Below are 14,067 nucleotides of genomic sequence, written 5' to 3' on the forward strand. Positions count from 1 at the left end.
GAAAGCAAAACTGTGAGGATTGAATCGTCGTCATTAATGGGACGAAAGAAAGGTCTCAAAAAAAAGGCAATTGGGTGTTACTTGACTTACTTGCCGCGTTATCGTTCATAACACGTGCAGGACGATAATAGAACAAAATCCCTCTATTTATTTTATTTTATAATTTAATTAAAAAACAAGGAATCTCGATCAAATACGTAAACATGCTGATGCTGTTTGAATTGGGGGTATTTTTGATCTCATCGTACTTAAATGCCCTTCCTTGGACTTTGAATATCATGATTACCATTCATTCGGCTTTTTATTAATCACCGTACGAGAAGAATCATGTGTGTGAGTCCTACCTCGGTCTGTTCCGTTCATTGACCAGAGGCTGGGAGCTTTGAAAAGCAAACCATTTCTTGGATATACTATTCTATTCTGGCCTTCTAGGATGCGGTGTAGACGTGGACGTAGTAACCAACGTATGCCTAACAGCTAACTTAAAGAGAATTTATTCTTTTTTATTTATTTTAAGTAGGTAGGTGGCGTAATTAAGAGACATTACGCAGATAATCTTGTGTAGACTACGTAGCATAGGGAAATTTCTCCGGACACGTGGCTGCATCAGGAAGGAACAGGAAGAGGGCCGTAGTATAGTGCCAAAGTGACTATGGGAATTGGGTCTTATCCCTTCAAGGAATCAGGCAGTCCGGCTTCCGGCATGGCATTTACGTAAATATAATTGTTGAGAAGGATTAATTTAGGAAGTGGTGAATATGACAATTATGACAAAGGGCCTTCTGATGACGTGGGAAAAGATGAGTGGGCAAAGGAAGAGAAAAAAAGAGTGACGAGGGAGGAGGGGAGGGAGTACTGGAGTCTGGAGGGACGAAACACAAAAAAAGCAAAGAGAAAGAAAAGAGAGGGGGAAGAGGCGAGAGTCTGGCGGGCGCAGAGCATGGAATGGAGGGGCTGGCCATGCTGAGGCAGCTAATCGGACAAGTTCAGGAGCTCTGGGAACTCTACGGCTCTCCTCCTCATTATCTCCACTACCATCACCACCACAACCAAACTCAACAACATCAAAGGTCTTCCTCTCTCTCTCTCTCTCTCTCTCTCTCTTTCTGCATCTTCAAATTTCTCTCTTTTTTCTCTTTCTATACGCTCTCTGATTTCTGTGCTCTCGTATGTCTTAGGAAATTCATAGTTCGCTGTAAATTATTGATTCAGATGACTACGAATTTACCCATTTTAGTCGCATTCTGTATAAAACATTTTTTTCTTCATTTATTATATTTTCCTTTTGTTTTTCTTTCTTCGGTAATTAAATGGTTCGGGTTGTTTTTTTTTCCCTTTCGCACTCTTGCCTTCACTGTTTCTGTTTGCCACTTTCTTTCCTTCTGACTTTCGAGTGTTCAGGGCTAGCGTGATAACCAAATAAACCACCCAGACAACGTTCAATTGTATCCTCATTCCTCAAAGAAATAGTTTTCATTGTTTTTCCCTCTTTTCTTTTCTCAACCATAACCATAATCCAAATACTGTCACTTGTGGAAATCGTAACAGCGTTTCAGTGGAGAGGGAAGGAATGACCTCTAACTTTCTTCACCAACTCAGAGCCTGTGCCAAATCGAAAAACCATTTTATGGGAAAGAAGCTTCATGCCCAGATCATCAAAGCTGGCCTTGACCAATGGGGAATCCTTCCCAACAACCTCATCGACATGTACGGCAAATGTGGACTCCTCCAAGAGGCGCTTCACTTGTTTGAGGAATTGCCTCAAAGAGACCCCGTCTCATGGGCCTCAATCCTCACTGCATACAACCAAGCCAATCTCCCTCACCAAGCCCTGTCAATCTTCCCAAATATGTTTGCTATCGATGGGTTACAGTCTGATAATTTCATTTTTGCCACTCTTGTTAAGGCCTGCTCTAGCTTAGCTGCTGTTAATCTTGGTAAACAAATCCATGCCCAGTTTATATTGTCCTCGTTTCCTGATGATGATGTCGTTAAATCTTCTCTTGTTGATTTTTATGCGAAATGTAGATTACTGGGTGATGCTCGTCAGGTTTTTGACTCAATTTTTTGGAAAAATTCTGTTTGTTGGACTGCTATGACTTATGGGTATGCTCGGAATGGTAGGAATTTGGAGGCTATTGAACTTTTACGTATGATGCCAGTGAAAGATTTGTTTTCTTGGACAGCTTTGATTTCTGGGCTTGTACAGAGTGGAGATGATATCCATGCATTAAGGCTTTTCATTGAGATGAGAAAAGAAGGTATTGAAATTAGAGACCCTTTTGTTCTTTCAAGTATTGTTGGGGCTTCGGCTAATTTAGCGGCATTGGACTTGGGAAAACAAATTCATTGTCTCATTGTAGCTTTTGGTTATGAATCTAGTGTATTTGTTAGTAATGCACTTGTTGATATGTATGCCAAATGTAGTGATATTTTGGCAGCACGAGATGTCTTCAATAAGATCGATAAACGAGATGTAGTTTCATGGACTTCAATTATAGTTGGGGCAGCTCAGCATGGACAGGCTGAAGAGGCACTGAGTCTATTTGATGAGATGGTTTTGACAGGACTAAAACCAAATGAGGTCACCTTTGTTGGATTGATATATGCTTGCAGCCATGTTGGCTTAATTGACAAAGGTCGTTATCTTTTTGATTCCATGATTAAGGATTATGGTATCAAGCCTTCTCTGCAACATTATACATGCTTGTTGGATCTTCTTAGTCGTTCCGGACATCTAGATGAGGCTGAGAATCTGATTAAAACAATGCAGTTTGAACCTGATGAACCTACTTGGGCTGCTTTATTAAGTGCTTGTAAGCAGCATGGAAATTCTCAAATGGGAGTCAGGATTGCTAATAATCTACTAAGCTTAAAACCACAAGATCCTTCCATCTACATACTTCTATCTAATACTTATGCTGGTGCTGGTATGTGGCATATGGTGTCCAAAGTGAGGAAGCAGATGGCGGTTATGGATTTTAAAAAAGAACCTGGTTACAGTTGGGTTGAATTGGGTAAGGAGGGCCAGGTATTCTATGCGGGGGAGGCATCAAACAAGAACAGGGACGAGATTCTTGGGTTGCTAAAGCATTTGGATATGGAGATGAGGAAGAGAGGTTACATTCCAGATACTAGCCTTGTTCTACAGGACTTGGAACACCTAGAGAAGTAACAACAGCTGTTTTGGCATAGTGAGAGGCTGGCAGTAGCATATGGGTTGCTTAAGGCAGTCCCAGGAACAGTGATAAGAGTTGTCAAGAACCTACGTGTTTGTGGGGATTGCCATACAGTTCTTAAATTAATCTCTAGTATAACAGAGAGAGAGATTGTTGTTCGGGATGCTAATCGGTTTCACCATTTCAAAGAGGGAAATTGCTCATGCAGTGATTTCTGGTGATGGGGGTTGATGACTCAGTTCCAACTTCCAACTTCCAACTTAAATGACAATATGATATATTAAATAGGATTTTACACACCAGAGGGGTTAAAATAATTATAAGGTCGCTTGACACCCTAGTTGTGACACTATTTCTGTTTAGATATATGTCTGGTTCTAGATGTTGTCAGCACAGTTGCTGTTTTTCTTGTTTTCTATTACATATCTTTCTAGATAATAGGGAGCGTTTTCTCATGATTTTTCCTCTACTCTTACATATAAAAAAAAAACAGTTTCCTTCTTTGTGAAATAGATTCTTTTTTTTTTTTGTTCTTTTTCTCATGACATAACGACAAAACAGGATTCATATAACTGACAACATATAGTTGGGACAAGGCTTAGTTGAGTTGAGATTTTCTTTTATTTCTTAACACATTTTATTCTTTGAATTTGTAGTTGGATATTCTTATTCACTTTTATGAGGGTGGGCCTTGGCACAACAATTGGGTTGCTCCATTGTGATCTGGGTGACCAGGGTTCCAGTCTTGGAAACAGTCTCTCTGTATGATGGGGCAGGGCTGTGTACATCTGTCCCAACCTAGACACCGCATTGGCAGGAGCCTTGTGCACTGCACTGCCCTATTATTATTCACTTTTATCCTCGAAACCTCATCTCCTTCCCTCTTCTATCCAATTCTCTTTGCTCCTTACATCAAACATCATCAGGAGATTCAGGACCAATGTCTAGCCACTAATGTTGCAATAAAAAACTATTTATTAAAGAGTGTAAAGTTGGTTTTAGGCATCTTTGTTAACAATAGATCATAAAAAGATTGATCAAATTAACGTTTTTTTTTTTTTGCTAATTAAAATCAAGGAACTTTATTACAGTGTACTCTAGCTTAAAAGGCAAGGGGGGAGGTGCTTGGGCAAGCCCATACCCAAGAAATGCTTGGCATGCTCTGTAACTAATTCATTCATAGTATGGTCTTCATATTACCTATAAAAATTAGTTTAAGAGAAATCTTATTAGAGCTTCTAGAATTTTGAAATGTTGGAGATGTAATCATATAACTTTTCCTTCAACCTACTTTCTAGGTTAAAAATTTGTCAATTTTGCATGATTCTGTGTTGTCTTGTTAGATAGGTAAATAAGTTGTCTATTTAACAAGACCAAGACCTTGTAAATCTAATATACTTTGAATGAGCTATGGTCATCTTATAATAGGGTGTTGCAGTCAATCATGAATTTTGGTCTTTTTTCTTCTTCTGGTCTCTTTTAGAATTGTTTTTAATTTGTTTGGTTTTAATAGGATTACAAATTATTCTTTATAGTTGTTTTAAAAGTTGGTCCTTATTTGTGTGTCCCTGTTGGTTTGCCTCAATTATTTAAATAGTAAGACAGTGATTGAGGCTATGATGAACCCTGTCATAAGTTAGGCACTAAAGAGGGAGAAAATGGAATTTATAAACTTCTAAAGATAAGAGAAAGGAAAAACAGAGATTTAGATCATGTTAGGTATATCAAAGAGGATAATAACAATGAGAAGTAGATGAATGGGAAACTAGAATGATAAGATCAAATGAAAACATATTTTTAGTAACCTAGGACTAGTCCCAATAGGTGATAAAAGGAGGAAAAGTAGACTAAGATGGTTGGGCCATGTGCAAAGAAAAAGTGATTCATTACAACTTAACGAGTCTAAGAGAGCTAGGGCAGGGCAAAAAGGACATGGGGGCTGGATGGAGAAGGTGCGAGTGGATGTCAGGAAGGTGGGGAAGATGGAGAGAATGAGTGTCCTAGACGCCAGCCTAGTCGGGAGATTTGTAGGAAGGGATCAGATGGGTACTGGAAAAGTGGAAGCTTGGGCGGTTTTGGAATAGGAACGGGAGAGAGTAATGGGAGTGAGAAAACTTGGTGGGGTCTGATGTTGTTCATGTTTCACAGCAGGAAAGCTGCAGATTGGGTGTTGGAAGTTGAACGTTCGAAGACTAGGGTGGTCGAACTTCGACTAGGAAGATGGTACCCGACAGCAGGGGAGATTGGTAATGGAAACACCAGAACCACCTGCTGGATTGTGGTGGCTGGGATTCCTCTGCATGTGTGGTGTGCGCTGACGTTTCAAGAGATTGGAGAGAGGTGCGGAAGGTCCCTCACTTATGACCCAAAAAATCGAACCTAGGATAAAATGGATTTGGCGAGGAACCTAGTGGAAATGGAAGATGTGTCCTGTATCCCAAACTTGATGAGGCTTAAATTTGCTGGGAATGCTAGAAGATTCAAATTGCATTCCTTTGAATTTTGGTGAGAAGATAAGACATGTTTCTGTTTTCTTTTTTGTAATTACAGCTGAACAGCTTCCGAGGAGCGGAACTTGTTCATCCTTTCCACCCAAATATTTATATTTAAGTGGATATTTATCACTATTTTTCCCATTGAAAGCTTCTTTGTGTATGTCCCATTTGAGTAGATTATCCTTGCTTTAGCATGGTCAGTAGCACAGCAAATATTTCCTTATCTATGTAGTTAAATTTCTTTTCTGTTAATAATAGTGGTGCTTGATGAGTGGGTGGATTGCCATATCTGCTCAACAGCATTGGTTACAAACATCCCTTGTAGGCATTTTTTTTGGTAGTATGTGGTATTTGGTCTCATGGTATGTGGATGATTGAGGTAGGAGGTTGGTGGGCCGAGGAACTGACTATATATTCTGCCATTTGTCCCTATTGTTTCGTCTTCTTCATGACTGTATAGTGAATTTTAGCAAAGATGGTTCCATGATTTAGATATTTACCATTGAGATATAAGTTTGAGAATGATATAAATGAAGATACATCATCATCTGCCTTTCAGGGGCCTAGTGACTAGGTCTTGCCTCGAGTGATCATCAAATCTATTAAGTTTGAGATGGAGTTATAATATAGCTCAGCAATTTCCTCATGTGTGTGTGTTGTACATATTGGCATGTTTTTACATTGTGGAATATTTATACATCTTGGCTACACTCCCTTTGGAAAATTTTCATGTTTGCATGTGTATTTCGTGGTCTTTTTAGGTGTTTCTCGAAGGTGTCTCAGACATGGAAGAGATGAACAAATGAAATGATACATATTTTACGGACTCCAAGGGTACCGGAACTAGCACAATAGACCTTTTAAGATTGTTAGTATAGGAGTGAAAAAGTACACCTTCAAGAGCACAAATGAACTAGGTGTTTGCACTAAGACATGGATCAATTGCATAAAAAATATACAATAGACTCCTCCCCTCCGGGTATGTGTACACATGCAGAAAGTAAAAAAAGAAAAGAAGAAGAATCATAGTTAACCAATTAAACCACCATGGCCCAGCCCCTAGACTTGATACAAGAGAATAAGGTTTCCATTTTGTTAGAGGACCAAGGTCCTTTATTGCAGTCCCATCTACCTTGTCTAGTATTTCTAGCATTTCTTTCTCCTGTCTTACTACCTCACTCTAATTGTTTCTGCACCCATAGCAACTTTTCTCTGCCCTTTTCTGTCACTAGATTCCTCTTGCTCACCCCACTTCAAATATTCCAAGCCCTTCTGGTCAATTCCAAGTCTCTGATTTGTTTCTTTTCTTCCATGTTACAAGGATATGTTGGTATGAGTGTTGGAATTGAAACAAGTACTAGGTGTCGGGTTTGGTAAACTAAGAAAAAGGTTTCCAGGACTTGGTAGGCATATATTTTTATGAAACTTATAGCCAGCAGTATTTTCTCGTTCCAGTTCTACCTTCTCTGAGAAGTACAATATGGTGGCTGCAGTTTAGTTTCGAAGAGTTTCACCTTAACAGATTGATTAAGAATATATTTTATTTATTTACTTTTCTGTTCTCTCATCTTTATATACGATATTGATGATATATTGATATTACTTGCCTTGGCTTCATGTCAAGATGAGCACTCCAAAACTAGTCCATTCTTGCGCATTTCCCTTGTACGTGCAAATGCACATATCACCAAACTAGTGTCTGACATTACTTATTTTGTACATTTTTCTGGGTTCCAATTTGCGCATATCCATTGATGATCCATAGAGCAAAGCATTGTGAAAGGGAATATAAATAAATGTGATACTTTCTTTTGCCAGATGGTGCTTCTTCCATCCTGATAATAGCTCTGTGGATGATGGTTACCACAATCTTATGATGGGGGGAGGAAAGTCCAGTGAATTCAAAATGGTAGAAAACTACAAGCCGCCACCCACCAAGAAACCTCGAAGAGAACGTAATCGAGGAAAGTTGCCTGAAACTGCTGGTTCAACCGAGGTAATGGAACAGCATATCTGGAAAGAATTTCCCGAGGACCTGTTTGAAGCTGTTATAGCAAGACTCCCCATAGCTACATTTTTCCGGTTCCGTTCAGTCTGTAGGAAATGGAATTCTTTGCTGACTTCTCATAGTTTCTCTCAACATTGTGCCGAGGTTCCACAAGGCCACCCGTGGTTCTATACCATTACTCATGAAAATGTCAATAGTGGAGCCATGTACGATCCTTGTACAAATAAATGGCACCATCCTTCCATACCATCTTTGCCCACGAAGGTAATCATACTCCCAGTGGCTTCAGCAGGTGGTCTCGTATGTTTCCTAGATATTGGTCATAGGAACTTCTATGTATGCAACCCTTTGACTCAGTCGTTCAAGGAGCTGCCAGCAAGATCTGTCCGTGTCTGGTCTCGTGTGGCAGTTGGGATGACTCTGAATGGGAATTCCACAAGCGAGGGCTACAAAATCCTCTGGGTCGGATGTGATGGAGAGTATGAGGTCTATGATTCGGTGGGGAACACTTGGACTCGCCCAGGAAGCATGCCATCAAACATCAAACTACCACTGGCCCTGAACTTCCGGTCACAGGCTGTATCCATTGATGGCACACTATACTTCATGCGTGCTGACCCAGAAGGGATTGTATCTTATGATATGATTAATGGGGTTTGGAAGCAGTTTTCAATTCCGGCACCACTGCATCTGACGGACCATACCCTCGCAGAATGCAGGGGTCGGATCTTGCTTGTTGGATTGCTGACAAAAAATGCAGCTACATGTGTTTGCATATGGGAGCTGCAGAAGATGACGCTCTTATGGAAGGAGGTTGACAGAATGCCAAATATCTGGTGCTTGGAATTTTATGGAAAGCACGTTAGGATGAATTGCTTGGGTAACAAGGGATTGCTCATGCTGTCTTTGAGATCGAGGCAAATGAACCGTTTGGTTACCTACGATGTTGCAAGCAGGGAATGGCGGAAAGTTCCAGGCTGTGTGCTCCCACGCGGGAGGAAGCGACAGTGGATTGCATGTGGAACTGCGTTCCACCCATCCCCGACTGCTTTGGCTTGATCCTTTCCTTTTTCTTCTTCGTCTTCCCGTTGCTCGCAGACTCGCAGTCGCAGGTGGCAGCATCATTTTGCAACTGATGAAGTTTCATGTCCGCCGCTATGGACACTTTTCCTAGTTATATTGGCCTAGGCTCTTGGCCTTGTTTTAAGTTTTTTTCGGCTTTTCACTGTAATCGATGATCTTGTGGCGACAAGGACTATTCTTATGCTGCTGCTGAGCGATGCTAATGCTAATGGTGTGCTCCAACTTCCAAATGATGATGATGGTGATCAGGGATTCAGGAAGATTGAGGACGATAATGATGTGGTTTAGTTGATTTTCCCGTTGTTGCCTTGTATAGAATAGACAAATATACGGTATTCTCCAACCTGAGATGATGATCTTTCCCGTTATTCCTTTCACATCAACGACGTTGCAGAACGAGTAATCTGAAATAGAATTGACATTCAGATTTGGCGTTTTATGATACCTGGAGATCGAAAATATATACCAATGTTGCTCATGGCACCTGCGCAGCCATTTTTTGCTCAAGATTTCTCAACCGTCTTGAGATCATGCTTTGGTGTTTGGTCAGTTCGAATACCGGCCTACCAGGGTGCTTTTATAGGTTTCAAACTAGCAACTTTTACAGTATAAATCATGGACACTTACATGATAAAATGTAGTTACTTCCAATCGCTGCAGTATGAAATCAATACAGCTTTCAGAAAAATGAGATCTTTCCGTGAAATTGAGTTGAGCAGTATATGGTTATAAACACCCATTTTCATCAAGTTTTCCTAACCCCGGCCAACTCGATTCTGGACTCTGAAGTCTGGAAAAACTTGACATCAAGTTTTCAAATACTTCACCCTCATTTGGCCATTGCCCAAAATCTACATCACATAACCAGATCCCCTTGAGTTAATTTTAACTTTTATTGAAGGGTTCACTTTCCCAAGCTATGTTTTCTAAGCATCATTGGCATCCTAATCGACCAATTCCAAAGATCAGGTCCAAAGACTCATAACTGACCACCTGTTCCACATTTACAATATTCGAACCAACTATCCTTGCTAGACGATCAGATGAGTTTCAACAAGGTGAGCCTGAGCTTGTACATTTGGTGTTAGCCCTCTCTTATTTCTGCATTTATATTTGTCTACACTAGTATGCAACCTAGGGTTGTGCCAGAGACGTTGCCAGTCTGAGGTAATTTCGAACCGTGGAAGAGAGATCAGTGGATGACAGTTTAGAGGTACTTCTAAAACAACACTGAAAAACAATGCTATTGGTTGAAAGATAACCAAAATATTCAAAGGGAGAAATCAATGCCTAATTCATTAGTACAGGAGTACAATGTAAACTGATTTTGGAGATATCAACTCTTCAAAAAGGAAAAAGATAGACTATTGTAAGATGCGCTGTTACACTCTATATATCCTGAAAAAAATACCACGCAAATGCTAATTTTTCTTCCTATTTTTTAACACATTCCTCACATGTAACAGTGCAACCCTGGATCTCTCTATCACCTGCAGTTTTGAAACAAAAATTTATATGGTCAATTAAGCTCTGGCCCAAAGATAAACAAATTTCAAAAACTAAAAGTCCCAAAAACTAATTTATGGTCAAAAGACTAACAAATGTAAAGACATGATACCAGCAAAACTTACAACCAATCAACAGGCATCATAAAAGTAGTAACCAATCAGGTGGATTTTCATCAAATTCACTGGGGGTTGTGATTGGTCAATGCTTTTCCAGTATCATGTCTTTTCAGCATCATATATTTTCCAGAATCTTGATTTTAGCATGTTTCAGTCCAAAGACATGTAAGCCCAATTTACAATCAAGATGTAACCAATCATTTACACTGAACTCCAACTGTATGGGTTTGGCTACATCAATCTATCCTATTCTGGAGCTTTTACCATTATGCACTAGAATGGCAGACATTGCATAATTTGTATGTTGCACTTTTATTGATGTTTACAATACCTTTCTTCTTCTTTCCTTTTTATTGTCAGAGTAACACATCTTGGTTCTGTAACTGCTGCTGCCACACTTAAAGCCAAGCCATATTCAATAACATTCATATTCTATTGGCTTATAGCTGCTAATAGTGTAAAATGTATTGAGGTACAGCAACTAGCTAGAAGGTTGGGGATATCTTTCCACTGGGTTCAACAATCAGCAAATAGGCTAGTTGATGACTAGTTTAGCAAGAAGCATAAAGGGACGAGCTATGTTTGAGAAATATTACATGGGGTCAGGAACATAAGGCGGGGAAATATGTAAAAAGGCACAAGGCTTTGGGGTAGGCAGCAGGAGCTTGCCTAGCCTTTAATGGGGTGCAAGGCACATAGTCTTTCGTATATAATTTTTTCTCTCACAATTAATGAAACATTTTCACAGTTACCAATCAAATAAAAATGTTTTGACTAATATTTTCACATTTTAACTGCAAAGAAGTTACTTTTCTCAACCATAAGAAATAAGGTTATACCTCTCCATAGTGCTGCAATAACTAAAACCTCAGCTACTGCAGGTTCATAATGGAAAAATAGATAAAAGTGCTTATGAGCAGATCACATCTATCACCATGTCCGGCTGTTTGTTTTGAACTTTGGACAATTAATGATACCATTCACGGATAAGACTGAACATCAAGGAAACCTTCTATGAAGATAGAACAATTTTCTAATATGTAACCACAACTCTGAACTCCCAAGGATACTTGGAGATGTATATACTATCCTCAATATAAATGTGCTCTTTTGCCAAGGATAAAAACTATAAAAGTTTTCAATACAACACCAGCAATCTACTGTACAATAAAATATAAAGAGTATAATTTAAGTACATTAGACTCTGGATACATTTTCTTGAATTCCAATCTTGACAAAGTTGCATGCTTTTATCGATAAAGAGAGTTATACAAGTAGAATTCTGAATACTTTCTTCGGTAATAATTTTAATACAAACAGAAGAAAGAAAAAAAGGAAGTTACAGTTGTTCCAGGTTTCCATTTTTTTTTTCTCTTCTATTCGTAAGCAATATAATGACACTTTAATTACCATAGATAGGATTTTTTGCAACTGCCAATTGATTAAATTTTTATAAGAAAATAAAATGTATGAAGCCTTCTGCTGATAAAAAAATATATATGTATGCAGCCTTCTAGCAGCTTCTTAATGCCCCTTTCAGAACCAGTGTTGCATAGATTTTCCAAAATGGATGAAATGCCTGTATCAGATGTACACCAGTTTCTAATACTCCCTGATTATTGCAAACACCTCTACATAACATTCCATTTTATCCTTTCTTATTTTACATAATCAACAGTTGATGAGGATGATCATGATGAATGCCCTTTTTTTGCCTATAAAACATTGCCTAAGTAATAAAGATTAATTTAGATATTAGGATTAAAATGGAAAAGCATATGCTATTAAAATATAGACTATTTTAGTACCATACACTTTTCCATAAGTATGCTATCGAGTCAAAGTTAGATTCAAAGATATGTGTCAATTCTGATTCTTGTTTCTGTGTCCATGTAACACTGCTCATAACTACTACTTCCAGAATTCAATTCCTGCTTCAATCATACAACTGAAAACCAACCAAGGCAAGATACCCTGCTAAGAATGATAATTCGTTCCTTTACTTTTCAAAGTTTTCAAGTAGGTTTCCTCAAAGAAACTCGAACTAAGAACCTAGAATAGTATTTCTTAATTCTTATCCAACTTAATATGTCCCTTATCATTTTTCTTACTCCAATAGCCACAAATCCTGATTAGCGAAATTCCATATTTGTCAACATGCATGAATTTCAACTGCCTTCTTTAAGGGTCACTATTACCTTCCGCATGGCTAACGGCGGCTCCAGGGATTTCCTTATCATCACAAAAACCTTCTATTTCTTTGGACAACATTTTTTTTTAATAAGTATTTTATTTGGACAACATTAAATCTATAATGACATATCAATTCTAATTTCTCCAAGCCTCAGAATCTGGGGCAAACTTTACTACGGGAAATGACAATATAGTTCTTGCAGTAACGCAGATTAATAGGGGAATTCACACATGCGAACATTTTTCTTTTCCTTTTTTCATTTGAGTCGCAAGCATCAGATGTTTTATATAAAGAAAGCTAAGAAATGGATAAAACCAAGTTTCGATATTTACCTAACCGGACCCAACGATGATGTTGTTGATAGGGATGAAGATCAGCTTCACGAAGAAGCCTACGAAACCCATCACAACGAACCCAATGGCAGTACGGAATGCGACCTTCGCGAATTCTAATCAAATAGAACCGATTCCGAAAAAGAAATCAGCTAAAAAAACATCAAATTACGAAGATCTGATGGAAAACCAGATAGCAGAAAATGAACATCCCCAAAAAAAAAAAAAAACCGAAAACTAAACAGAGAGAGATTGAAGATCAATTTACCCTTGCGATCGGGTTTGTGGCACCTCTTGACGAGGCGAACACTGTCATTTGCGAAGTCTCTCAAGGGATCAACAACCGAATCCAAGGCATCCATTTCGTTTGGTGAAGAAAGAGAGAGATTAATATGAATAGAGAAAACCTAGATCTGAAAATTCAGAGAACAAAAACAACAGCCGCGAAGATAAAGAAGGGAGACGCGGAGGAAGTCAGCGACTTGTATAAATATACAACTCAAAGAGGTCGAGAAAAAGGAAAGAGTCGGAGAGAAAGAGAGAGAGAGAGAGAGAGGATTTAGCTGGGGTGAGCAAGAAACCGAAAAACCGAACATCTGAATCGAACCGGTACCACCGGTTCGGTTTGAAAAGATCGAACCGTGAGCACCCATAAATTTAGCGAAACCAAATTATGCCACATACACGGACGTGCTGTCCGTGCATCAGCCATTAGTATAATTGTACAAGGCTATAAGACCATAGATCGTAAGTCAGGCCGGGTTGAGGGCAACCCTAACTTTGGGCTAGACTAGAATTGGGTTGAATTGAGCTCGGACTGGGTTGAAAATGATCCAAATTTTCATTTATTTTCGTCAAATGTTCAATTGCGATGTTTTAGGAGTGCCATATATCATTTATCTCAAAGGGAAAAAAAACTTGTTTTAACATGAAGGCCTCTTTTGTGGGTAAATGCACTTATTCAAGTAAGTGTTTATTAGAAAATACTTAGATAAGAATAATTATTAGTGTTATTTTATTCTTAGATAAATGCGTATAATGACCGGTTTATCCAAAAAATGGCATTATTGAAGGAACAACATTGTTCCATCATGATTAACAATTTTTGGGATGTATGAATAAGTAATTTACCTAAATCTGTGGAGAGTATT

At 38.8% G+C, this 14,067-nt stretch overlaps 3 protein-coding genes across 4 annotated transcripts; 2 read left to right on the plus strand and 1 right to left on the minus strand.

Moving 5' to 3' along the window:
- The first annotated feature begins 845 nt into the window (after positions 1-845).
- Positions 846-9,190, plus strand: LOC148862473 (F-box only protein 6-like). 2 transcript variants are annotated; one of them, XM_088975227.1, is made up of 3 exons: positions 849-1,070; positions 2,125-2,261; positions 7,493-9,190. In XM_088975227.1, the coding sequence occupies exon 3, from the start codon at positions 7,548-7,550 to the stop codon at positions 8,739-8,741; it is 1,194 nt and encodes a 397-aa protein (XP_088831353.1). In that variant the 5' UTR covers positions 849-1,070; positions 2,125-2,261; positions 7,493-7,547; the 3' UTR covers positions 8,742-9,190. The 2 variants fall into 2 exon arrangements, with proteins under 2 accessions (XP_088831352.1, XP_088831353.1); XM_088975226.1 differs by lacking the exon at positions 2,125-2,261 and having other exon boundaries at positions 846-1,070.
- Positions 1,628-3,308, plus strand: LOC148862474 (Pentatricopeptide repeat (PPR) superfamily protein). Its single transcript, XM_088980720.1, has one exon. It carries the CDS (start codon positions 1,628-1,630, stop codon positions 3,173-3,175), a length of 1,548 nt encoding a protein of 515 aa, XP_088836846.1. The 3' UTR covers positions 3,176-3,308.
- An 821-nt stretch (positions 9,191-10,011) lies between the features above and the next one.
- LOC148862475 (protein transport protein Sec61 subunit gamma-like) lies at positions 10,012-13,448 on the minus strand. The gene is made up of 3 exons (XM_088975229.1): positions 13,185-13,448; positions 12,917-13,032; positions 10,012-10,255 (listed from the first exon to the last, which is right to left on the minus strand). The coding sequence occupies exons 1-2, from the start codon at positions 13,276-13,278 to the stop codon at positions 12,917-12,919; spliced, it is 210 nt and encodes a 69-aa protein (XP_088831355.1). The 5' UTR covers positions 13,279-13,448; the 3' UTR covers positions 10,012-10,255.
- Between the last annotated feature and the right edge of the window lie 619 nt (positions 13,449-14,067).

Source organism: Nelumbo lutea, chromosome 3 (genome assembly GCF_056320005.1).
Source record: "Nelumbo lutea isolate HS-2025 chromosome 3, American lotus-T2T, whole genome shotgun sequence".
Taxonomy (NCBI): domain Eukaryota; kingdom Viridiplantae; phylum Streptophyta; class Magnoliopsida; order Proteales; family Nelumbonaceae; genus Nelumbo; species Nelumbo lutea.

What these genes read in the sequence shown, in the direction of transcription:
- LOC148862473 (XM_088975226.1), top strand. Translation starts at nt 946, where the DNA reads ATGGAGGGGCTGGCCATGCTGAGGCAGCTAATCGGACAAGTTCAGGAG. An exon ending in CAAACTCAACAACATCAAAG is followed by an intron (nt 1,071 to 7,492) that starts GTCTTCCTCTCT and finishes TTCTTTTGCCAG; the next exon opens with ATGGTGCTTCTTCCATCCTG.
- LOC148862474 (XM_088980720.1), top strand. Translation starts at nt 1,628, where the DNA reads ATGGGAAAGAAGCTTCATGCCCAGATCATCAAAGCTGGCCTTGACCAA.
- LOC148862475 (XM_088975229.1), bottom strand. Translation starts at nt 13,278, where the DNA reads ATGGATGCCTTGGATTCGGTTGTTGATCCCTTGAGAGACTTCGCAAAT. An exon ending in CCACAAACCCGATCGCAAGG is followed by an intron (nt 13,033 to 13,184) that starts GTAAATTGATCT and finishes CTATTTGATTAG; the next exon opens with AATTCGCGAAGGTCGCATTC.